Source organism: Mastomys coucha, unplaced genomic scaffold (genome assembly GCF_008632895.1).
Source record: "Mastomys coucha isolate ucsf_1 unplaced genomic scaffold, UCSF_Mcou_1 pScaffold20, whole genome shotgun sequence".
Taxonomy (NCBI): domain Eukaryota; kingdom Metazoa; phylum Chordata; class Mammalia; order Rodentia; family Muridae; genus Mastomys; species Mastomys coucha.
In genome coordinates this window covers 65,523,820-65,548,088 of record NW_022196903.1, presented here as the reverse complement: position 1 = coordinate 65,548,088, position 24,269 = coordinate 65,523,820, and the positions used below count along the sequence as shown (strand labels likewise).

The 24,269-nt window shown below is 41.3% G+C and overlaps 2 protein-coding genes, 1 long non-coding RNA gene and 1 other non-coding gene across 22 annotated transcripts in view; 3 read left to right on the top strand and 1 right to left on the bottom strand.

The window, feature by feature from the left end:
• Positions 1-20,283, top strand: part of Ptcd3 (pentatricopeptide repeat domain 3) — a 39,555-nt gene extending 19,272 nt beyond the window's left edge. Inside the window, exons 13-24 of one of the 3 annotated variants that reach the window (XM_031382159.1) lie at positions 502-646; positions 1,527-1,577; positions 4,901-4,981; positions 5,203-5,231; positions 5,894-6,000; positions 6,303-6,381; positions 6,483-6,573; positions 7,071-7,156; positions 8,124-8,272; positions 9,452-9,493; positions 10,058-10,216; positions 19,877-20,283. In XM_031382159.1, coding sequence (XP_031238019.1) covers positions 502-646; positions 1,527-1,577; positions 4,901-4,981; positions 5,203-5,231; positions 5,894-6,000; positions 6,303-6,381; positions 6,483-6,573; positions 7,071-7,156; positions 8,124-8,272; positions 9,452-9,493; positions 10,058-10,216; positions 19,877-19,901 — 1,044 coding nt within the window. In that variant the 3' untranslated portion in view covers positions 19,902-20,283. Of the gene's footprint in view, positions 1-501; positions 647-1,526; positions 1,578-4,900; positions 4,982-5,202; positions 5,232-5,893; positions 6,001-6,302; positions 6,382-6,482; positions 6,574-7,070; positions 7,157-8,113; positions 8,273-9,451; positions 9,494-10,057; positions 10,217-10,487; positions 11,019-19,876 lie in introns of those variants that run through there. The other 2 variants (XM_031382158.1, XM_031382160.1) reach the window with 2 other exon arrangements.
• On the top strand, positions 9,013-9,149 carry LOC116100213. The gene has a single exon (XR_004122535.1). It is a non-coding gene; the product is annotated as a small nucleolar RNA SNORD94 (small nucleolar RNA).
• Positions 11,704-18,060, top strand: LOC116099068. The gene is made up of 2 exons (XR_004122059.1): positions 11,704-15,963; positions 17,323-18,060. It is a non-coding gene; the product is annotated as an uncharacterized LOC116099068 (long non-coding RNA).
• Immt (inner membrane mitochondrial protein) overlaps positions 15,482-24,269 on the bottom strand; it is a 42,756-nt gene continuing 33,968 nt past the window's right edge. For 9 of the 17 annotated variants that reach the window (XM_031382142.1, XM_031382141.1, XM_031382144.1 and 6 more), the window contains 5 exons: positions 23,265-23,488; positions 21,179-21,310; positions 20,040-20,169; positions 18,088-18,697; positions 15,482-15,633 (listed from right to left, as the gene is read on the bottom strand). In XM_031382142.1, the coding sequence (XP_031238002.1) occupies positions 15,528-15,633; positions 18,088-18,697; positions 20,040-20,169; positions 21,179-21,310; positions 23,265-23,488 (1,202 nt within the window). In that variant the 3' untranslated portion in view covers positions 15,482-15,527. Of the gene's footprint in view, positions 15,634-17,754; positions 18,698-20,039; positions 20,170-21,178; positions 21,311-23,264; positions 23,489-24,269 lie in introns of those variants that run through there. The other 8 variants (XM_031382152.1, XM_031382147.1, XM_031382154.1 and 5 more) reach the window with 1 other exon arrangement.

Below are 24,269 nucleotides of genomic sequence, written 5' to 3'. Positions count from 1 at the left end.
TTATTTTATATGTTTGTTCGTGTTCTAGGACAGGCAAGGCTACACAGGAATAGAAATAGTAACATTGTATTTCAATATGGTCTCCGTTTGGTAGAAGATTGCAGATAGATACCATGATTCCTTGCATGGATGACAGAATGGAGAGACAGAGGCTCCTTGATCACATGACAGTGTTAGACTTTGCTGTCCCCGCATAGGCAGTACTTAGTCATAGTTCTTGGTTTTTCTGATTTTCTTTAAGAAAAGATCTCACTGTGTAGCTCTTACTGGCCTGGAACTTGCTATGTAAGCCAGACTTGCTTTACATCCATGGAGATCTTTTGTTTCTGACTCTCAGGTGCTGTTTTAAAGATGTGGGTCAGACTGTTTATTAAAGTATAGTTTTTAAGTGGGAGTGTGGATGTTAATTTGTTTTACATGTAGCCACAGAATAAAGTTCTCTCAACAGTTTTGGCAAATTACCTTGGAGTAAAAAATGTTTCTTGTTTTGGATTTACCCAGGATCTCTTAAAACATATGGTTGCACAGAAAGTGAAACCAAACCTGCAGACTTTTAATACAATATTGAAATGTCTCTGGAAGTTTTACTCGGTTGCAAGGTTCCTGGCCATACAGATATTACGTGAAATGAAACATATTGGAATAGGTAAGGAATCCACACTGAAGATGAGGCGCTGAGGTGGCGCTGGGCTCAGCCAGAAAAGTGGGAAGTATTTTCATCCTTACCATCATTCTGCTACGGTTTTCTTACTGCATCTGTAACTTCATGTACAGTTGGCCTTTTGTATCTGTTGTATCTATCTCAACATTCAACCCCAGATAAAAATGTCAGGAAAAAAAAATTATAAAACAGTTTTTGGTCATTAATTCTGAAATAATACAAGAAGTACTTGCCTAGCTTTTATAGCATATCAGATGTTACAGGTGGTCTAGAAATGTTTTGAAGTACACATTAGGGTATGTATGGGATATATGCAAATACATCACCATATCATATCAGGACTTGAGCATATTAATAGTCAGGCATCAGTGGGGTTTTGGTTTATGTCGGCATGGATACAAGTGAAAACTGCTGTGATGGGCGTGCCTTATACTTGGTGTTCTTTACAAGAAGTACAAGGTTACGTTTAACATTTGAGAGACATTTTTTTTCCGTAGCTCTCTTGATTTTGATGGAAATTGATTGCTTTGTTAGCCAGCTTTAAATTCCAGGACATTTTTCTAGCATGATTAGATACTGTAACCCAAATTATGTACTAACATGTAGATATTTCAGTAATTAATTCAAGATTAGGTAGGCATTGATTGACTTCATGGTGCTTTGCTATTCTCAGTGATCAGTCACACTTGTATGAATATGGCAAAGTGCTGCTGTCTTTAGGGTGATCTCATCTTTTTATGAGATGAGCTAAAGCTGTCTTCAGAGGAATAGAAAAAGTAACATTGTATTTCAGCTTTATTTTGGATAGCTGTGTTTTTACTGTTTTTTTGTTTTGTTTTTTTTCTCCTTTACCTGGTAATTTGAGAACCGTCACTTGCAACATACTATCATATTATTCACCTCTTTTATCAGAAAGGTATGTATAACCTTACATTATCTTGATTTGTATGTAAATTGACCATCTCCGTTGAGTTGTTATAATTGTTAAAGTATTTGCTCTATATATGAATTAAGAACAGAGAATTCAGCCAGGCGGTGGTGGTGCACGCCTTTAATCCCAGTACTTGGGAGGCAGAGGCAGGTGGATTTCTGAGTTCGAGGCCAGCCTGGTCTACAGAGTGAGTTCCAGGAGCTACACAGAGAAACCCTGTCTTGAAAAACCAAAAAAAAAAAAAAAAGAACAAAATTCACTGTGTGTAGTGGTGAGTACCTTTATTTAATCTCAGGATAGGGAGGCAGGTGGATCTCTTGAGTTCAAGGGCAGCCTGGTCTACAGAGGGAGTTCTAGGACAGGCAAGGCTACATAAACCATGTTTTCAGGAAGGTAAATAAATAAATAAATGAGTTCAGAGGCTAGAAAGATGGCTCCGGGGTTAAGAACACTGACTATTCTTCCAGAAGACCCAGGTTCAATTCCGAGCAACCATGTGATAGCTTGAAATCATCTGTAACTCCAGTTGCAGGGGATCCAAAGCTGCTTCTGGCTTCCAGAGGCCCTAGACATGCATAAACATACATGCAGACAAAAACCCACATGAAATAAAAATAAATCATAATTTTAAAATAGAATTCAGTCCTGCATGGTTGCATGCCTGTAATCCTACACCAGCACCTAGGAGGCAGAAGCAAAATCAAGGTTGGAGACATTGCATGACTAGTGGTACCCTGGATTGCAATATAAAATACAAACTTGGAGAGGGCTGTAAAGTGTACTGTATCATTCTTGCATTATGAAAAAGAATAGGCAAGGTGGGTTGTAGTTAAGGGTTTCTTTTGGTCTTTAGACGTGTGCTACTCAGTATAATACCTTAGTAGCCATACGTAATTAGGTAGTTTATATTATTTTTAAAATCGTGACATTAAGCCTTACCAGTCATACTCTTTCCTTTGTAGGTTCTAAGAATCAAATTCTATTATCAGGCTTGGCAGCAGTTGCCCTTCTGTTATACCAAGCCATCTCAGTGACCCTCGATGTGCCCTTTCTTTTTTGGTTTTTTCGAGACAGGGTTTCTCTGTGTAGCCCTGGCTGTCCTGGAACTCACTCCGTAGACCAGGCTGGCCTTGAACTCAGAAATCCACCTGCCTCTGCCTCTCAAGTACTGGGATTAAAGGTGTACGCCACCACTGCCCAGCGATGTGCCCTTTCTTGATCTGCCATCTACACTCCTGCCAGTCATCTTCCTCAGTGATTCTCTTCTCACATCTCATATATGAACATATGCACCTGTATAATCTAGATTATTATTTGAAAGAGAAATGTAATATTTGTGTGAGTGTAACATAACTGTACTTAATATGCTTATCTCCAATTCTGTATTCCTACAAATGGAACTTAACTGTTGCCCTTCAAAAGATCTCTGTGTATTTCAGACCTGGTGGCACTTGTCTGTAATCCCAGAATTTGAGAAGTCAGAGCAAGTATGTCAGATGTTTTCCAGGCCAGTAGATGCTATATGAGTCTAAGGGATAGAGGAGAACTAGGAAGATAGGTCAGTCTTTAAAATGCTTGTTACACAATCTAAAAACTATAGACTTTGATCCCTAGAACACAGGTACACACTTATAGTCCTAGCAGAAACAGGTAGATCCTTCACCTTGGAGCAATCCAACATAGCCCTTTTTTCCTTCAGTTGTTCCTGTCATTGCATTTTATCAAAGCACCAAGACAGACCCTACTTCAAAAAGGCTGATCGTTCAGTGGGCTAAGTGCTTGCCTTGCAAACTTGAGAACTTAAAATTGGATTCCAGAACCAATATAAAGCTAGACTAGGTAGTAGGCATCTAATCCGGTGTTCCTCGGTGAGATGGGAGGAAGTAATTAGGGAATCCCAGAAGCAGCTCACAGGTAAACCTCTGATCCATGATATTCCTACCTTAGTGTTGGGATTAGTAATCATTTGCCACATAACACTGTGCTACTGATATTTGGTTTTTCGAGACAGGGTTTCTCTGTGTAGCCCTGGCTGTCCTGGAACTCGCTCTGTAGACCAGGCTAGCCTCAAACTCAGAAATCCACCTGCCTCTGCCTCCCAAGTGCTGGGATTAAAGGCGTGTGCCACCACTGGCCGGCACTGATGACCCTTTTAGAGAGTCCTTGCCTGTACCACTGGTTTGAAGTGTTGTTCCTTCGGTGGTTTCTCTCTAGCAGTTTCAAAGTGCTAGGTCTTACATTAGAGTCTGTGACTTATTTTTGAATAGTTTTTGTACTCAGACTATTTTTTTCTATATATGAAAATAGAATTTTGAGAGCTAAGAGATGGTTTAAGTCAATAGTTCTTAACCTTACTGTTGATGCAACTCTATAATATAGTTCCTCATGTTGTGGTGACCGCCAACCATAACATTACTTTTGTTGCTACTTCATAACTGTAATTTTGGTATTGTTATGATGAATTGTCATGTAAATATATGATATGTATCCCCTGTGAAAGAGTCATTTGACAATGGTTTTTGACCCACGGGTTGAGAAATACTGGTTTAAATGGTTATGAGAACTTGCTGATCTTCTACAGGACATATGTTCTGCTCCACAAGATTACCCACCAGGTTCTGGGGATATGGTGTACTCTTCTGGACTTTGGGAACACCTATTCACATTCACATATATTAATGGATCTCACCCTGAGAGTCGTATATCAGATATTATGCATATCAGATACTTACATTACCATTCATAACAGTAGCAAAATTAGTTTTGAAGTAGCAACAAAACAATTGCCCTATTGGTATTCAGTTGTCTTTTTAAAAACCCAGTTATATTGCTGTGTAGCATAGTGTCTTAAACTTGCTATGTAGCTCAGGGGAACCTCTGATTCATGATCTTCCTACCTTAATGTTTGGATTAATAAGTATGTATGGCTCATGTCACTTCTAAGAACCATCCCATCCACTAAATTTGCAGTTGTGTTTGGTTTTGGCTTCTTTATCTGACTTGACTTTAAAAGAACACAGGTACCACTAAATAATTTAGTTAAGTGTTGATTTGGGATCTCTGGGTCTTGGCATTTGTCCCATTCCAAAGAAATTGGAGCGTCTTAAGAGATGCTGAAGGTAAAGTCTAGATGGTACCCAAGGATGGGTGGTGCCTGGGGCTATAGCAAGGTTTTGGCCCTCCCTGCCCAGCTTTCTGCCAGGTCTTAGGCAACAGATGGAAGGTGTTTGTAACTTCAGGTTGTGAAGTTGGTAGTGCTTATAGAAATGGACTCCTGATAAAAACCCATTTGCCTTGCTTTTTCGCAGGCAAAATGCCATCCCTCATCATCTATGACATCATGAATGAATTAGAGGGAAGAACATTTTCTCCACAGGACCTTGATGATGGTAGGTACAGAAATTGTTTGTGCTTTCCCCCAGCTAATTCAGGTAGTTTGCCTGAATGCTATTAGAGGCCTTATGTTTTGAGCAATGTTTGTTTAGCTAAGTAACAATATTTGGATTAAACATTCTGAAAAAGCCAAGTGTGTCTGTAACATCAATGTTCCTGATATGAAAATAATGTTACATCCACACCAACCAAACCTCTTGTGAACTTTGGTTTTCAGATAAATTTTTTCAGTTGGCCATGCATGTGGTAAGTGCCATTTATTACTTTCTTCATTCCTGCTCCAAGGGCTCCTCTCTATTTCCTTGTTTTGTAACTATGGGCTTCTGTGTGTCTCCCCTGTTCATGTCTTTGCTTCTACTCTCCTTTTTTCTCTACAATCTCTATTATAGTGTTGCCTTTTTTTAATGCCTGTTTTGATTAAGTTTTCAGTGTATTTTCCCCATTAGCTTTGTAAAGTGATGGAAATAGATTATTATGTCTGTTTTCATTTTATCATCATCACAGGAGACATTTCATGTTTTCAGGAGGAGTAGAGAACATCCTGTTAATTGTGTGGCATCCTAGTTAGCGTCTGTCCTCTGGGCTTTTCCTCTGAGATGGCCACTCCGATGCAGCTCCTTGCTAGTGTATTTTGCAGGAGAGGTGAACGGTGGCATTTCAGTGCTGGTTCGTGAAGCTGTCTCGGTGATTTTGATAGTACAATGGTAGAATTGCTAATATAAAATTTTGTCTTAAATATCATAAACCTAGAGTTTATTTTACTTACCAATTCCTTAATTTTTTGCTGTCTATCAATAAATTGGGTCTAGTACTAAGTATTTATAAAGGAATAATGTACTTTTTATTTTTACTCTGTTGAGCCATTGGCTTATAAGAATGTCTGAGTAATACTATTTGCAAATTTTCAGTGTTCATCTCTCAGAGATTTAGAGCTTGCTTACCAAGTACATGGTCTTTTAAACACGGGGGAAAACCGGAAACTGATTGGACATGATCTTCACCGTAAACTGTATTAGTAAGTATGTTACTTGATATTTTAAAAGATTTATGTATGCATGTCTGTGTATGTGTATGCACACACCTGTGCGTGCATTCAAAAGTCAGAAGAGGGTAAGTTCTCTCCTCCTTTATTCCATGTGTTCAGGATGACACTCAGGTTGCCAGGCTTGTGTGGTAAAGTACCTTTACCCATCTCACTGACCTAAAGTTGTAAACTTTAGAAATTTATGATTTAATACATTAATAATTCTACTGAAATTTCACTAATTATACCTTATTGTTACACACAGACTTTAAATACACTTTTTCTCTCCACAGTTCGAAGTTTTTCAGTTTGATTTGTTCACTGGAACAAATTGATGTCACCTTGAAGTGGTATAAGGACCTAATACCTTCAGTAAGAGACTTCATTACTCATCTTTTTGTCTTTGCAGATGAATATGTGAGAATGCCTTTTCTGATGGATGCTATAAAGTCATGTTTGTATTTCTCCAACAGGTGTTCATTCCCCACTCCCAAATATTCATAGGTCTTCTTCAAGCATTGGATGTGGCCAATAGGCTAGAAATGGTTCCTCAGATTTGGAAAGGTTGGTGACAGTTTTGTGCCAGTGCTGTCTTACTTCAGTGTACTTCATATGTACATTTTTAAGACTAAAAGCTTCCATTCTTAACAGAACTTAACGCATTTGGTAAGGTCAAACTTCAAGGCCATTGCTCATGTTATGTTGGATGAGTACACGATACGTGTGGAAAATAAGATCTTTCTGATATCAGTGCCTGAGACATTAGTGCTAAAGTCCAGCTCTGTGTCTTACCCAAATATTTTACATAGGCTGTGTTATACATTGACTACAGACAGTACAGACTGGCATTTGGCAACAGTTTTCACCGTGTAGCTCTGATTGTCCTGGTACTCATTTGTAGACTAGCCTCTGCCTCCCAGAGTGGTGGAATTAAGGTTTTTCTTTAATTCTAATAAGTAATTCTAATTTTTACCCTACCAGAAAATAAAAGTCAGTAATGGTTAAAAGCTCACCAGATGTTTTGCATTTGAGTTATCAGTGTTATTTTCTTTTGCTTTAAGATAGTAAAGAATACAGTCATATTCTCCGAGGTCCCCTAAGAAAAGAAATATTGATGCTTATGGCCAGGGATAAACACCCACCAGAGGTAAGGCTGGCTTGGAGCTCAAGCTCCACCATCATTACTAGATGTGTACTGATCTCTATATTTGCTAATGCTTCTATCTTAAGGTCCTTGTGGAATGTTCCACTGTACAGATGCAGGTTTAAAGTAAACATGTATTACCATTAGCAGAATACTAGTCTTAGTGTTAACCTCATTCCTCTAGTCCAAAGTGGGTATCAGGAAGAGTTGTGACAGTGGATGCCAGGTTCTTTAATAAGTATTCCATGAGCTAGAGAGATGACTCCTAGGAAAAGTACTTGGTTCTAGAGACCAGGAGTCAGTTCCCAGTACGCACATCAGGCACTCACAAACATCTGCACTCAAAATGCATTTACTCTCCCACACGCACATAATTAAAAATAAGAAAAATAGGAGCTGGAGAGGTGGCTCAGTGGTTAAGGGCAACTTGTTCTTCCAAAGTACCTTGGTTAAATTCCTAGCACCCATGTCTATGCCTCCACTTCCAAGGAAACTGGCTTCAGCAGGCCTCAGGCACACATATGCACATGCAGACAAAATACCCATACATAGAAAGTAAAATTTTCTTTTTTACTTATTAGAATGTATTATTATTATCATCATCATCATCATCATCGTTGCTACCTGGAAAGATATGTTAGAGATGTGTCAGTGCATAAAGGCTTTCTGCCAAGTCTTAGGGACCTAAGTTCTTTTATTGGGTTCTACCTGGAAGGCGAAAACTAATTCCCACAAATTGTCCTCTGACCTTTATACATGGGCGCATGTATACACACAGTCAATCAGTAAATTAAAACAAAGCCTTTTAAAGGAAATTCATGATAGATTTCACACATGTAGTTACTTGCACTATCCCAGTAAAAAGGCTTCTTTTTACTTTATTTCTTGTTTGCTATGCATGTGATAGTTCTTGATTTTAAGTTCTTGTCAGACCAACTAAACAGTTCTGCTGACTCTTAGAGCCTTTCAGCTTCAGGTTGCATTTGCTGACTGTGCTGCTGATATCAAATCCACATATGAAAACCAGGATGCCCTACAGACTGCTCCTAATTGGCCAGCCAACTCTTTACAATATATAGCTGTCCTTTTTTTAAGAGGTGGCAGAACCCAGGAAGCCTGGTGAGTATACCTTTCTAAGTGTAAATTTTAACAATAATTCTTTTAGCTGAAACATTTACTTGGGTTGATAGGTGAATACATGAGGTTTTTGTGGACAACTGAAAATACCAGTTAAACAAGAAACTTGCTAAGACCAGTATATGTGATGTACTTGAGAAGAGGGTACTCAGGTGAGCTGAGAGTTATCTTTATTCCATACCTTTTGATTTTCTGTGTCTTATTGGGCAAGAAACTCAGCCTCATTCTTCTGCCCCTGTGGTTCTGAGTGATGAGAGAAGCACACCTTTGGAAATGCTCTGGTAATTCAACATGAGTCGCTTGCAAGTGCTCCTCATCCCTATCCCTAACCTAAAATGTGGCCTGAGGATCTTCGATTTCTGGCAACTGGTGTTTCCAGAAAGAAGACTTATCTTTTGTTTGTGTCACTATTCTGCTTGTCTTTCCAGCACTTCACTAATATACTAAATCTAGTCTTTATAAGTGGAGACCTTAGGCTTATTCATTTTTCCAAAATTAGAGACATCAAGATTATCTCTCCCTCCCTCCCTGGGGGTGGGGGGTCAGGAGGGTAACATGAATGTATTGGACATTCATTGCACTCCAAATATGCCTGCCAATTTTTTAGCTGTTTGAAATTTGTCTTTGGCTTGTAGCTCACTTAAATGGGACCTGTTGGCACCTTTTTTTGTCAAGGGCGGGGGGCTTTTTTCATGGTCAGGCAGGTTGAACACACTATGAAGCAGGCTGTGATGATTGGCGCAGGGGTACGGACCTCAGCTGAGTCATGGGGGCTGAGTGTATGTGTTTTGCCTCTGTCTTGCGTGTGGCAGGCTGTCGGCATTCACATACATGAGACTGTTGCCTTAATCTGAGCCTGTTCTTCATAATAGAGATTTAGAGCAGACTGACTCCGGCTTTAAGAGGGGAGTAGGCTAAGCTCATGCCACTACCTCTTCTAATCTGCAGTGTAGGGTAGATTTCCTCCATGGAGGATATAACTAGCTCTTTTAAATTGGCCAATCTCAGATTTACCTGTTGAATCTGTGCACCCAGATTGGGAACAGAAAATTTGGATAGTTGACTTTTAGGTCATGCAGCTTCTGAATCTGAGAAAAGGATAGCTTGCTTTGTCTGCCACTTGTTTTTCTGTCAGCAATCGTCTGTTCTCTTCTCCCACAGGAAAATGTTGGCACTCTTCAAAAAACATAATAAGATTCCCAAGTAAGTTGAGACTCAAGGACCTCACCTGGTACAGGCTTGAATTAGTCACATGGGCTTTGACTTAGGCATGGTTGGAATTTCTTCACATGCCTAAACCACTACATTCGAGGGCTCTTTGGTTAGGCATCCAAGCAGTTTCTCACTTACCATTCAGGGCATTCTAAGCAGGCCTTTTCTCTGTTCAGTGATCATTTTGTGAAGGAGGTGGGGGGCGGGATATGTAGAATGCTATCCTCTGTCTTTTGTCCAAAGTTAATGAGAATTTGACTAATATAGTCTGAATCTTGCCTATAAGTAACTAAAAGTTAAATTAAGTTGGATGCACTGCAGAAATGGCTCACTTTGCTGCTTTTCCCTAAGGTTTAGTTCTCTGCACCCACATGGAGGCTCACAACCATTTCTAACTCCAATTCCATGGGATCCAACACTGATCTCTATGGGCATGGCACACACATATGTAGGAGTATGTAGTACTCCTACATACATGAAGACACTTGAATATATAAGTCTGTAGTAGAAAAAAGTGTGAGTTGGGGACTGTTGAGTTTGCTTTCTTTTACACAGAGATGAATTGCTCGAGGAATTTATGGACACAGCGAAAGCATCCAGTAGCACTGCTCTGGCCATTGAGGTTGTAAAGCTGGCAAGTGCCTTCAGCTTGCCTATTAGTGAGAGCCTTGTGCAAAGAGTAATGATGGATTTCACAGTTAACCCAGAACAAAAGTAAGTCTGTCTCCTCTTCTGGTGCTTACAGCATTCTCTCCTGCTTCATTACAAAGCCAGGATTTGGTGATGTAATGGCTGTTTCCTCTGTTATAGGCCTCATCATAAACATTTGGCTGTTGGAGCTTTTTCTTTGTTCTCATAATAGTTCAGTGCAGTTTGGGGGATCCTTTTTTCTGCTTTGAAAACTGCTATGACTGTATATGTTCAGAGATGCCAAACACTCCTGACCCTGTGAGTTGAAGTGTGATATCATTTCTCTTCCTTATAGAGAAGCCCTGGGTAACCTCACTGTACTGAACAGTAGTGATGGAGAAAGCAGCAGTGACAGTGACATCAGTGAAGACAAATGAAAGGGAGAGGCGACTCACAATAGCTGCTGGAATGTTAGAAGTGGTAAAAATAAACAGATACAGGGCTGGATCTTATAAGCTCTGTGGTGTTGCACTCACCTAAACACAAGACCTTGGGGTTCATCTGCAGTACCACAAAGGTGCATATCTAGCCAGTTTTTTGCTAAGACAGCAACAAGCACTGTGAAGTCTGACTTTTGGAGAAGAACAAATTCCACATAAATAAACTGTCTGCAGACCTCATTCCTACTATGCCCATCATGTTGGAACCCACAGGCCTTTGCTACCTACCTGCTCTGTGATGTGCAGTCTTTTGGCCTAGAGACAAGAGTTTAAACTGGTTTTCATGATTATTAGTAATTACTGTTGAGTTGATTGTATCCCATTTTGGGGAGTACTTAAAAGGATGGATGCTCTTTGAACTAAATAAATCAGAAGCAAGCAACTGGTTTAGGCTGCCCAGATGGTAAAATCATTAAGTAAAGTAATTGTGTTATTTTTAAAAATAGGTGTGTGCCACGCACACTTTGTGTGATGGCAGTATTTGAGGCAAAAACTTCAAGGAAAGTCAGTCCCCTGCCTCCACATTGTCGCCTGGCACCCCAAACTCAGAGGTAGCCCAGATATGCCCTCGTACTTGTGTGCTAGGGGCCCACCAAGGTATCATTTCTTAACAGCCAGAAAAAGAAAATTCGGACATTGCTCTCTGACCTTCACCAATGTTCCAATGTCCTAGTCAAACCCTGGCTTAGAATGTTAAACCATCCAAACTAATTGCCTCCAGCATTGTGGGTAGGGCATGGAAGCTCATAGAGTGGGAGACTTATCCCAGGACAAGGTTAAGTAAAATCCTCATTCTCAGTCAAGTACTACAGCTGAACCACTCCTAGGAATTAGCAAGAGACATGCCTGTATATGCCCAAAAGATTAGCATAGTGGGCGTTTTACCTAGGATGGGCGGGACCTTGAGCAGAGTGTGTGTGTGTGTGTGAAAGAGAGACTGTCTACAACATTGAGCATTCTAGATGCAGCAGTCTGCATTCAGCATTCAGACTCGCTCGCACTCATACTAGAACCAGAACTTAGGTGGACTAGGACTTAGATTCAGGCAGTCCATAGACCCCCGGGCCCAGAGCGCTTGGGCCCGGGGGGTGCAGCACCAGTTGAGATTCAAGAGAGTGAGCATTCGAGCATTCAGCATTGAGGATTTGAGATTCGAGCCCCTACCCTCCTGGCTGGCGTACCCGCAGCCCACCTGGACTCTGGCCGGGCCCAGCCTGGAGGTGCTGCACCAGTCCAGAGGAGATGGCTGATGTTTTAGATCCAGTGTTTTAGATGGCCTCAGATGTACCTCGACTACTGAGCTGCCAGATTTTTTATCTCTCTGTTTCAATGAGTGTAAAGGCCTCATGTCATTTTTAAGAAATACACTCAGATCCCACACTACTTGTGTTGAGTCTGTCAAAGCCGAATCCTGTGCACACCTGGCCAGATCCCATCGTCCTGCGGAACAAGGGACCCCGTAAGAAACCCCAGTCTGTGGCAAGTGTGTACATATTGATATGGAGGCCAGAGTTACTTCTTCAGAACGGTTGTTTCTTCAGACAGGCCTTCTCACTCAGCCTGGAGACTACAGGTTTAGTTAGACTGGTTGGCCAGCTCTAGGGATCCACCTAACTTTCATACATAAACAGTTGGGGATCTGAACTGAGGTCCTCCTACCCACATGAGAATTATTTCCCTAGCCCCAGACTTTTGTCAATTTCTAACTAGAATACTCAAGAATTTTAGGAATGATCTGTTAAGCTCTTGAGATAGAATACCCAAGAATGTTTAAAGGATAGGAATGGAACAGCTCTTGCCTAAGCACATGAGGTCCTCCATTTCCTTCCCACGGCCACAAAACATTTTGGTCTGTGTGGGCACTTTCTTAATAAGTAGGTATTCAAAGAGATCTAGAGGGCTAGTAATGACAGAAGGATATGAAATGTGATGACAATGTATTGCTACTGAGCAACTTAGTCTGTTTCTTGTAAATGATAATAATGGAAAGGAGTTAAAAATTTGGGGTTTGCAGGGTTAAGTTCATGGGTACTTCTGTCACCAGCCTGTACACTCCTCCCAGGTTTTGCATTGAGGAGCCACTTTGTCTGCCTTGCTTGCATCCATGGTTACAGATATGTGCAGTATTCTCAGGTTAGGGCCTAGTCTTCATCTTCATAAACCTTGACACTCTTGTCCTACTCCTAGAAAACAGGACCTTAAGGCATCGGCTTGATGTGGGGTTGAGGGGTGGATGGAATGCCAGTTGATTAATTACCTACAAAGCAATTTTGGTAAGGGACAGAGGGTAAATTAGGAGAAGCTGGCCACCAGGAAGGCTATCACCTCTGCCCATTGGATCTGTACCTGTGGGTGGCAATGCCCTTGGTATTGTGACATTTCTGATATGCCTCTTCCCACCCAGGACTTAACTGAACATCGGTTTGGAGTCAACTGAAGAAAACCCTTGCCATGACTGTGTAATGGACTTTCTATTCCACTTGATACATGTAATTTAACATCTTAGCAAACAATCACTGAGCCATAAACTTAACTGAGAATGATTAAGGCCTACCTATATTATAATGTCTGCTGTTTGTGTTTGTCTCATCATAATCTTTCATCTCTAGTATTAAGTCATTTTCTGTGGCAAAGTTAACCACCACCCTGATTTTTACTGTCTCAAACTATGCCTCGAATTTTGTCTTTGTCTCAATTCTGTGCTTAGTTTTTGCAGCTTCATTGGTTTCCAGTCCTTGTTCATCAGATTGCACAAATTCTTACAGAACTCTCATGTTGGCCATTTCTTAGTGTATGAATCTCTTTAAGTGATCTGTTTGCTGTAAATCTACACACAACCCACCACCTACATGCCCACACTACTCTAGCACCACATTCCTAAATGATACTTAATTAATTAGGGTTTTGCTCCTATAGGACCCTTTTTTGTTGTTGTTGTTTTTCGAGACAGGGTTTCTCTCTGTAGCCCCGGCTGTCCTGGTATTCAATCTGTAGACCAGGCTGGCCTCGAACTCGGAAATCTGCCTGCCTCTGCCTCCCAAGTGCTAGGATTAAAGGCGTGTGCCACCACCGCCTGGCTGAGGACCCCTTATTTTACTTGTCTGTTTTTAGACTTATTAGATATTCCCACTGAACCCAGTGCTGGCAAGCAACCCACTTCAGCATCCTGAATGCCAAGATTACAGCTCTCTGACACCATACCCAGCTTTTGTATCATGCTTGTAATGGGAAGAGTTTCTTGTAATTCGAAACAGGGTTTCTCTGTGTAGACCAGGTTGACCTTGAATTTACAGAGATCTGCTGCCCTTGCCTCCCAAGTGTTGGGATTCAAGGCGTGTGCCACAATCTGGCTCAATTCACACCTTTTAAAACAAGATGATTTGGGATAGAAATTTTGGTGTTACAATTCATATCCAATAGAATCAGAATCAAAGGTTAGGCTTTTCTTTAGGCATTCTAAGTATGGACCCTTGAACTCAGATCCACCTGCTCCTGCCTCCTTCAATCCTGGGATTAAAGGCATAAACTTAACTCAGAACTGAGATTTGAGAAGCCTTGGAAAATGAGCAGATATGCTGCTTCAAAGAGGTATCAACAGTAGCATGCAAACAACTATATTAAAAAGTAGAAGCATTTTAAGACTGGGGGCTCTAGTGATGGAACTGTTGTACAATACGCCTAGTATGCATGAGATCATGTTTAATTCCCCAGGCGTGCAAAGCACACTGGAACAGGATCTATCTGGCCAGTTGTAACAGGACCTAGAGAAACCATGGGAGAAAGGACTCTCCTGGACTGAGGAGGCAAGAAGCCACAAGAGGGCACTTGATCCCTTGGAGCTGCAGCTGTAGGTAAACTGGGAACCTGTACTTAGTCTTGCAAGAGTAGCAAGCATTCAGAACTGCTAAGTCATCTCTCTAATCCCTTAGTATTGACTTTAACAGTTACACACCACCTAAGTTACCAAGACCCCATTCGTCTAAAAATCTTGTGTGGAGCCAGGTGACAGTGGTGCATGCTTTTAATTCCAGCAGAGGCAGAAGCAGGCATATCTCTGAGGCAAGGCCAGCCTAGTCTACACTCTTCCATGACTGACTGGGACACAAAAAGAATCCTGTCTCAAAAAAACAACAAGATAAAATCCTTTTCTTTTAACCATAGTTGCTATAAAACCCACTACGCTCAGCATGAGGTCAAGAGGAAATATATTCAAGATTGTGCTATCTGTGGTTTTGTGGTCTTCTATAACTGCCTGCCCTTCCCTTTTTGTTAGTTCTTTTGGAAAGTGTTTTTCTTTTAAAACCCCAGGGATTGAAACCTCTTTAGGAGGAAGAGTACCTGAAATTCTTAGTATAACAGATTAAGATCCAAACCTATTTGATCACATACATGGATTGCTATGTGTACCAAGATAGTGAAAACAGCATTAATGCTAGAAACACTGATCAGTGTAATGGAGATCATCTCTCTGTGTATGGATAAGTGCTGACTTTATAGCATAGTTGGCTTTAGTAGTTTTACCAGAGAAAAGGGTATACTGATTTGGTATAGAGTCATGTGTAGGACATGGTTAAAACCTGCCAGACTCAGAAAAAACACACCTGACCCTGACCTGGACTTTTCCAAGGATTCAGAACTCAGCTTAGTATTAATACTCTTGATACCTCATAGTAGCCAAGAGTAAAGGTTATTTACTCCTAAGGACCTCAACCCTGTACCAGTGGGATGTACTCTCCTAACGATGTCCCCTCTACTAGATACTGCTTTATAACCATTCAGAACTGATTAAACTTCGCCTTCTCCATACCTCTTACATGCCTCAAACTTCAAGAAGCCTAGACCACTGAAGCCCATGAAGATCGGCTTCCTTCAAATCAAGCCCTTTTATTTGCCTTTTATATTAATGGAGATGACCTGTTCTTCTGCACTGAGTTCAAGCAAGTTACTCTGAAACTGGTAGGATTACTCATTTGGGATTTGCAGACTGCTTTTATCCAGAACCTGTTGAGAGAACAAAGGACGTAAGTTAACTCAGTGTACTGTGTTAAAAGATTGCTAAAGATTCTACTGCAGTTTAAATACTGATTTGGGAACTCAAAAAATCATTGAAGCCGAGTTCCAGGACAGCTAGGGCTACACAGAGAACCCCTTCTTGTTTAGAAGCATGACATAGCTCATCAGTTTTCATCTGCTGGCTTTCTCCCCCTGGAAAAAAGATCAAGTCTGGTCTAAAGGATTTCTGATTTTCCTGTTGCCAGCTCCAGAGCTAGGATCAGTCATCCTCACCACACCATTTGAACACTCCCACAGCAATCAGGATGAGGTTGTGAGGTGAGTGGACCGAGGTGTTGGCTTAGCTTCATGTCTGTCTGTCAGTTCCAAGTGGCATCGGTATGCTTTCATTTGCAGTTTAAAGGAGATGCTTCATCCCCGACAGCTGGACACCTTAAACTCTACAGTATGAGCCTTGCAGTTTCCATTTCCGTGAAATGGAGTAAGAACTCAAAACTCTCCCTTTTCACTTTAGCTGTTACTAAGAACCTCTGAACAAGCCATGAGCAAAGACAAAGACTGGGCTGGAGTTTCCTTCCTTTTTCAATATAATAAAGGTACTCTGTGAAAGCCACTGTCTTATTTACCAAACTCTGAAAGCCAGAGGCTAAGGAGATAGCTCAGGCTGTGAAGTGCAGCATCAGAACCTGGAGCTTATCCCTAGAACCAGCAAGTACCCTCTCCTCAAGCCCCCTCCCCCAAAAAAGTCTGACTCAATAGCATATGCTTGAAAACACTGGCCATCCAACCTAATCTACTTGATGAGTTTCAGACCAGTAAAGACTTTCTCAAAAACCAAGTTGAGGACATGTACACACAGAAAAAAAATCTGAAGTCTACACTACTTTGGAACAGAACTAAAGATGAGCCATTGTTTTTGGTGAGCTTAAAGAATCATCATTTGTGCAACCCCCTTTTAGGGGGTGTTGACACAGCATCTGTGTAGCCCAGTGTAGCCTGACTTGATTGTAAGCAAGCATGAACCACAATGGCATAGTTACATGTGAAAAAGGCTTTTCAGGGTTCCAAGAGAAACTATTTCCTTACAATCGAGTATATTCTTGTGATTAGAACAGACACTACACTCAGTTTACATGGCAAACACGTTTTAAGTATTACAAAGTAATGTACTTCTGAGATTTTATCCTATCCTTAGAGATGGGAGTAGGGAGATGGATACTCCATTATCTTTAAGTAAAATCTTTATAGCCCCACTCCAGGTAGGTGCCCACCATGCCTTTATCTTCAAAAACAGGGCAATCCACATGCAGGTGCTCTGACAATAATCCAGGGGGAACAGTGTATACCAAACTAAAGAACAAGGTCAGAACTATGCAAAGACCTGGGCAATATACTCATATTGAGAGGCTACAGGTACCCAATTACAGAAATACAATGCAGAAAACTGCTTTCATGCTTTGTAGGTATGTTGCCCAACTAGAAAGTCCTCAATCATACAAACACTTCAACAAAAAAATGTAAAAACTAACAAGATTTTGTAGTGATGGTAGTCTTCAGAGTGTAATAAGTCAAAAGTAAGAATTTGTTAATATTTCTGCATTATGGCGACTATGACAAACTGGGATTCGCTGACAATCTGGATGAAACAGGAAAAACTTATTCAATCCCTTTCTTCAGATTCCAGGCTCATTACCTCCAGGTACTGGGAGCAGCACCACAGCAGGAATGGAGAGCAGTGGCTCAAGAACTCTGCAGAAAGATACAGATGCATGTGTGCTGGATCCCAGTACAATAAACAACTTTTCCTGTGGGAAGCTATCAGAATAGCGTGGGGTGCAGTCTTCCCTGTGCCTCTCAATCACTGAGTGCTAAATTCCCAACTATAAACACTGGCATTTGGCTTGTTTGTGACTCCTGATTGTGACAGTAAGGAGGGGATCCATTCACCCAAACACTCAAAGGCAAAGCAGCAAGCCCTAGACTTCAGGTTACCCAGCTCACAGCCCCCAGACTGTGGCCACAAGTTCCTACCACTGATGCTGCTCCTCAAGGAAGCTTTCTGCTCACACAACAAACTGGAAATGGCAGTTTTGAAAAGGGATAGAGTACTCAGTTTTCATTGTGTTGCTTTATTCAGTTTGCTCCAAGGGCAGAATCAATAGTAGGGATCACAAACATTATTTTGAGTGGCTCACAAGCCAGATCAGTAAAACCTAAAAAAACAGGAAGTGTTACACAAGTTGCAAATAAAGCCTCCTGGAGTTCATTGGCATGATAGCAGTGGAAGGACGGCAAATGCAACCGGTGTTAACATCTCATACAGGACTTGGAACCTGCTCACTTCTGGACAATTCTAGGACCCTTGTTGCAAACCCTGCAGATACCAATGCTGATTTTCTTTGATATGAAATATGACATTACACAACTCTTCCTAGGCCTTACTCTTGCTGCACTTGAGTGGTTCCTATTCCTACGGCGCTGGCGTATGCAGTCAGGATCTCCACTATCTGCTTAGTTTCTAGGGTCATTCGGGCCTCCTTCAGCCAGTCCTGTGCCACTCTTCTGGATTCCCCTTTTAGCTGATTGACAAACTTTGCTGCCAGCTCCAGGTCACCATGCTCAATACAATAGGAGGCATATGAGAGCAATTTAAATGTATTTATATCTTCAGGGTAGAGCTCTGCCGGAGGCTTCAGTTGTTTAGGCGGGAACAGGAGTAGGGACTGTAAGTAGGAAAGGAAGTATTGGTACAGGCTATTTCTGGTTTCGTCAATCATCGCTACCCTTCCAGCTAGTTTTTGAACAGCATAGAAACGGGCTCTTAGGGTCTCTTCACTGTATACCCCCCGGGTCAGGGACTCTGGAGGAATGGCTGCAGTTAAAGCCTGGGTAAATTCATTATCAGAACAGTTGACTCTGATGGCCTCAACTGCACTCCCCAGTGGGATGGTAGGCATTTCTGCAGACGAAGTCTTCATGCTGTACTTTAATGCCTCCACTGAAAGCCAGAGCTGGTGGGCTTTTCTGGCTTCTTCTTCAGCAACTGCATGACCTACAATAAAAAAATAAATTATGAAATAAAGCAAAGAAAGATACTTTTCTATCTTCCTCAAACCCATACACCAGCTGCACCTTCTACATCCAACAAGTCTTGTTAAGTTGGCCAGAGCCAGTCTTTTCACAAGGTAACAAGGGAAGACACTGTTTGATGACCTGATTTTACCACTAAAAACTGGGAGATTGCAAGTACACACCAAAGCCTAATACCCTTCCCTTCCTGTGAAATCCAGAAGAATGCATGGCCAAAGAAGATGCTGACGTCATTCACACTTGCAAATTTCCTTTTTTGTTTGGCAAGAGGGTCTCACTATGTAGTAGTCCTGGCTATGTAGACTAGGCTCTGCCTATCTCTGCCTCCTGAGCTAGGATTAAAGGCATCTGGCACTATACACGGCACTTTCTAATTCAGGCATTTTTATATTTAGTGCTTGGAGGTGGGGCAGTCAAATAATATAGTTTCTCTATGCAGCCCTGGCTCACTCTGTAGACCAGACTGACCTCAAACTCAAGAGATCTGCCTGCTTCTGCCTCCTGAGTTCTGGGACTAAAGGCATGCAATACCACTGGCAGCTACAGACCAAGAATTTTAAAGGCATCAGAAATTTGTCAAGGAAAAAACACAAAAATTCCAAATAATACTCAATGAAGCAGGAGTTAGAGAGATGACTAAGAGCACTGGTTGCTCTTAATCCAAAGGATCCAGGTTCAGTCCCTAGTTCCCACATGGTGGCTCACAACAGTCTGTGACTCTAGTCCCAGGGGATCCAAAACCCTCTTCAAGCCTCCTTGGGCTGACATGGTGTGTACTTGACATACATGCAGGCAACATACCCACATTATATAAAAAGTAAATTATTTGAAAGCATTTTAACAAAAAAAAAAAAATGTAATGAACTAAAATAGACTTTGACATTTAATAAGTATTATACTTACTTTTATTGTCATATGATAATATAAAAAAACAAAAAACCTTATTTTATTACTGTGCTTGTTGTGAAATGTGTCATTTTTTCAATGTGGCATTCACAGGTCTCACCATAACTACCATCACAACAGTACACTACCCCTCCAGATAACCTTTTGATACATGAGAGAAAATGCCTTGAAGACGGTGATATTATGTAATTTATAAGTTTTTACAATTTAATTTTTTGTATCTTTTTCTTTCCAGTTTCTTCTCTGAACTCTATACTTAAATTTGTCCAGTCTGGGACCAACTCTTCAAGAACTGAATATCATCATATAGTGGAATGGCTACATGCACCCATTATTAACAAGGAAGTATCCTGAGAAACTGTACAGGGTCAGACCAAAATGTATGAAAGGGAGCTCACTCTGAACAGCCTGCTCAATCCCTCTCAACCTGGCATAGGCAGTATTGATGTCCAGAGTAAAGTTGTCCATTTGTTCTTGACTACGACGATGAAACTCTAATTCTTGCTCAGACAGTTTCTGAGACAGGTCCTGAAATAAAACATAGATAGTGTACAGAAATCTAATGTTACCACCATGCTTGCCAAGACTATACAGAGAAACCCTGTCTTGGGGAAAAAAAAAAAAAAAAAAGGTTTAACTGTATATAGTCCTGGCTGTCCTGGAACTTACTCTATAGACTGGGATGACCTTAAACGCAGAGATCCATCTGTCTCTGCCTCTCAAATGCTGGAAATAAAGGCGTGTATCACCATGCCTGGCTCTGATTCATGTTCCGTAAATTTCTGAATTTTCTGATAGGACATAGAAAAGTTTTTAGTTAAGCTTTTAGACTACCATCTTTAAAAAGAAATTTGGGGTGGCTAAAGATGGCTCAATAGCTAAGAGCATTTCCTAGAGCACTCACAAAGTGACTCCAGTTCCAGGGGATCAGCCTCTTCTAGCCTCTGTAGGCACTAGGTAAGCACATAGTACATGACCATATATGCATTAATCCTTTATATATAGAAAATGAAAATCTTTCAAAAATGAGATATTTTTATATTGCAACCCAAACATATTACTAGATCTATATATCTGACCATGAACACAGCATGCCTGATGTAAAAAGAATTGGTTCAGTAATTTATAACAAAAAGCCTATTCTACCAAAGCTAGGTAACACTTTATTCTTTTTTTTTTTTTTTTGGTTTGTTGAGACAGGGTTTCTCTGTGTATCTTTGGCTGTCCTGGAACTCACTCTGTAGACCAGGCTGGCCTCGAACTCAGAAACCCACCTGCCTCTGCCTCCCAAGTGCTGGGATTAAAGGCGTGTGCCACCACCGCCCGGCTAACACTTTATTTTTATCTTCAGAGTACACATAAAAGGGAAAGGCTAAGGATGTGGTGCAGCTGTACAGAACAGGCATAGCATGTGAGAGGAGGCCCTGGGCTCTGTGCCCAGTTGTTACTCAAAAATCAAGAGAAAGGAGAGGACAGCTCTTAATGATACAAGCAGGGAAGGGGAGGAAGGAGCTGAAGCCTCACCACAGATCCTCACCTGTTCAAATTCATACTTCAGTTCCTGTTCTTGCACCTTGAGGACATCTCGTAAATGATCGGTATGGGCAGCTGCCTGTCGTCGAAGTTGGGTCCGCATTTCATTCTCCATGGCATCTCTGACTTCCTCTACCTGTGAAACCAAACACAGTAATGGGTAGTTCGCAAATGTTCATATGTACATTTAAGAAAGGGAAAGACTAGTTAGTAAGATAACAGTAGCAGCAGTTGCAACGTTTGTTTGTTTGTTTTTTTGTTTTTCAAGACAGGGTTTCTCTGTATAGCCCTGGCTGTCCTGGAACTTACTCTGTAGACCAGGCTGGCCTCGAACTCAGAAATCTGCCTGTCTCTGCCTAACCAAGTGCTGGGATTAAAGGCATTCGCCAGCACTGCCTGGCTAGCAGTTGCAATGTAAACTCCATTAATGTGCCAGGCGTGTGTATACAATTATCTAATTTTTAACAAGAGCCACAAAGTGGAACATCCAAAGAAACTGAAACAAGGTCACATGGCTACACCAAAAATTCTATTTCAAACATGGGTCTCTCTGGCCCTAAACCTTGTGCCTCCTTTCCGTCATGCTGCCTGTAGGCCCAATACAAAAACATACACCATTATTTGCTGAATCACACATTCCACAGGAAGCAACTTACTTCAGAACTTAGAGTAAAGAAACCTATTTCTAAGCTGAGTACAAGCCCAGTTTAACCATAACTGCTCATGTTCATGTTCCCACCTTTTTGTATGGTGACAATGCCAACTTAGAGAAATCAAGGTGGAAACTGATACCCAAAAGTTACACTTGAATACATTTCTTTGAAACCAGAAGCTAATTTTCACATGAATTTAAGTTTAACATGGGCCAATCAAAACAAGTTAGGAAATGCTCCATCCTGCTTTACTTAGCAATTAGCCATGGGTATACTAGACATCAACATAAATTACCTTGAACACAAAACTCACCTCTTCTCAGAATTAGTACAATGAGTCAGTGAGTCCAGTTAGGCAGTGTGTAAGCACTTAAGACCTCGTGCCCGACAGAACCTACTGTCTGCCTGGGTACAAGACTGCTTAGACGATGCACACACAGATACTTGAGATTGGGACACTTGTTCCTGCGTGAGTGTGAGCAGGATGCCCGCCCACTCTAAAGCCCTAACTCTCACTTAGCTTCCTCTGCCCACTTTCAATGAAAACAGCAATAAAGCAGAAACTGACCCACAGGTACTGCGTAAAACTGAAAGGGGGGGGGCTGAAACAGTAACATCTGAGTGCAGAACTAAGGTTTAAGGAGAAGAGCCAGGTTGGGAACACACAGCACAAACGTCCCAGTGAAAAAGGCAATAAGCCGCTGCACAGAGAAGAAAAACAAAAACAAAAGCTAAACAAGATTCAAAAAAATAAATGTACTCACAGAAGGCAAGTATGTCATTAAGAGTCATATGAGTCAAATGTTAAGAATTTGGACTTTTGGGCTTACATTGTAAACCCAGAACTCAGGATAAGGTAGCACTATAGCAGTGAGTTCCCATCAGCCACAGCTAAGTAATGAGATCCCATTTTTAAATAAACAAAAGTAGAGGAAACTGCTGTTGAGTTCTAAGCCAGCCTAGTTACACAGCAAGAACCTGAGAAACTATTAGGACAGTATCTTGGACTAAGGTAGGAAAAAGAAAATGCAAAACAACAAAACCAGACAGGAGTTTCCTATGGATGCAGACTGAATGTAAGAGCTGATGAGAAGATGGAGTGGAGAGTTCCTGAGTCCCTGAGTGCATGTCTGATACATAACAGAGCTCCCTCCTCCCCCAAAAAAGGCAAACAGAGGTATTTCTTCCCCTTTGAATAATCACACCTCCAACTTCCAGAGGTTCTGAGTTCACAACCACATGGTGGCTTATGACCTTCTATAAAGAGATCTGGTGCCCTCTTCTGGTCTGCAGACATACATACATACAGAGAAAACACTGAATACATAATAACCACCACTCTAATGATGGCTTGGCACAAATTACATCTACGACTAGCAGGCAGTGATGGGACAAACCAGGTTAACTTCAAATGTCGGTCATTCTCTTCTCCACTACCTTTCTGTCCTGCTCAGCCTGAATTTCACTTCTGTGGTGCTCCAATGCTTTTGCCACTGCAGAGTCAAAGGTCCGCTTTTCTTCTAGCTTTTGCCTTTCCAGGGCTAGCTCAATGTGCTTCTTCTCTGTGGCTTTCTGTTGTGCCAGCTCTCTGTTGAGCTGATCAATGCGACGATGGGCATGAGCAATGAGTGAGTTCAGGTCATCAGTAGAGAGCTTGCCAGCTAAACAGATAACATCAAAGTGTTAGTGATGTCACTGAAAATACAAAGCAGAAAGAAGCTAACACGAAATTCAAGTCCTTCAGTTAAAGTAGAAATTAACAACTACTGTCCAGCAACTAAAGCACTATCAATTCTAAGCAAAATAATGGGTGGGTCCTATTTAATAATAACAGGTGTGAGGCAGCACACACTGCTCTTTCCAAGAACTCCAAATAAGTGTATTCTGAACTCATCATATCCTGGCTTTCTAATTTACTAACCTTACTTCTAAAAAGACCGCTTGTAGACATAATCACTACTATATGTCATTTTATGTAGAACTATGATTAGCCTTAACAAATATTCAGAAGGAAACCAACTCCCACAAATTCTCCTCTGAGCTACAAATACACTGACAGGCACACTCCCTACCCCCTGCCCACAACACAAACACGCACACACACACGCACACGCACACGCGCGCGCGCACACACACACACACACACACACACACACACACGTATGTATAAAGAGTCTGCAAAGCTGAGAAATGGCTCAAAGGTTAAATATAGTAGCTGCTGTTTCATAGGAACTGGGTTTGATTCCCAGTACCCACATGGAAATTCATTGTAACTCCAGTTACAGGGCATTCCTCTGACCTCCACAGTACCAGGCATGCAAGTGGTGTAAAGATACATTATAGATAAAACACTTAAGACACATAAAATGCTAGGCGGTGGTGGCGCACACCTTTAATCCTGGTCTACAGAGTGAGTTCCAGGACAGCCAGGGCTACACAGAG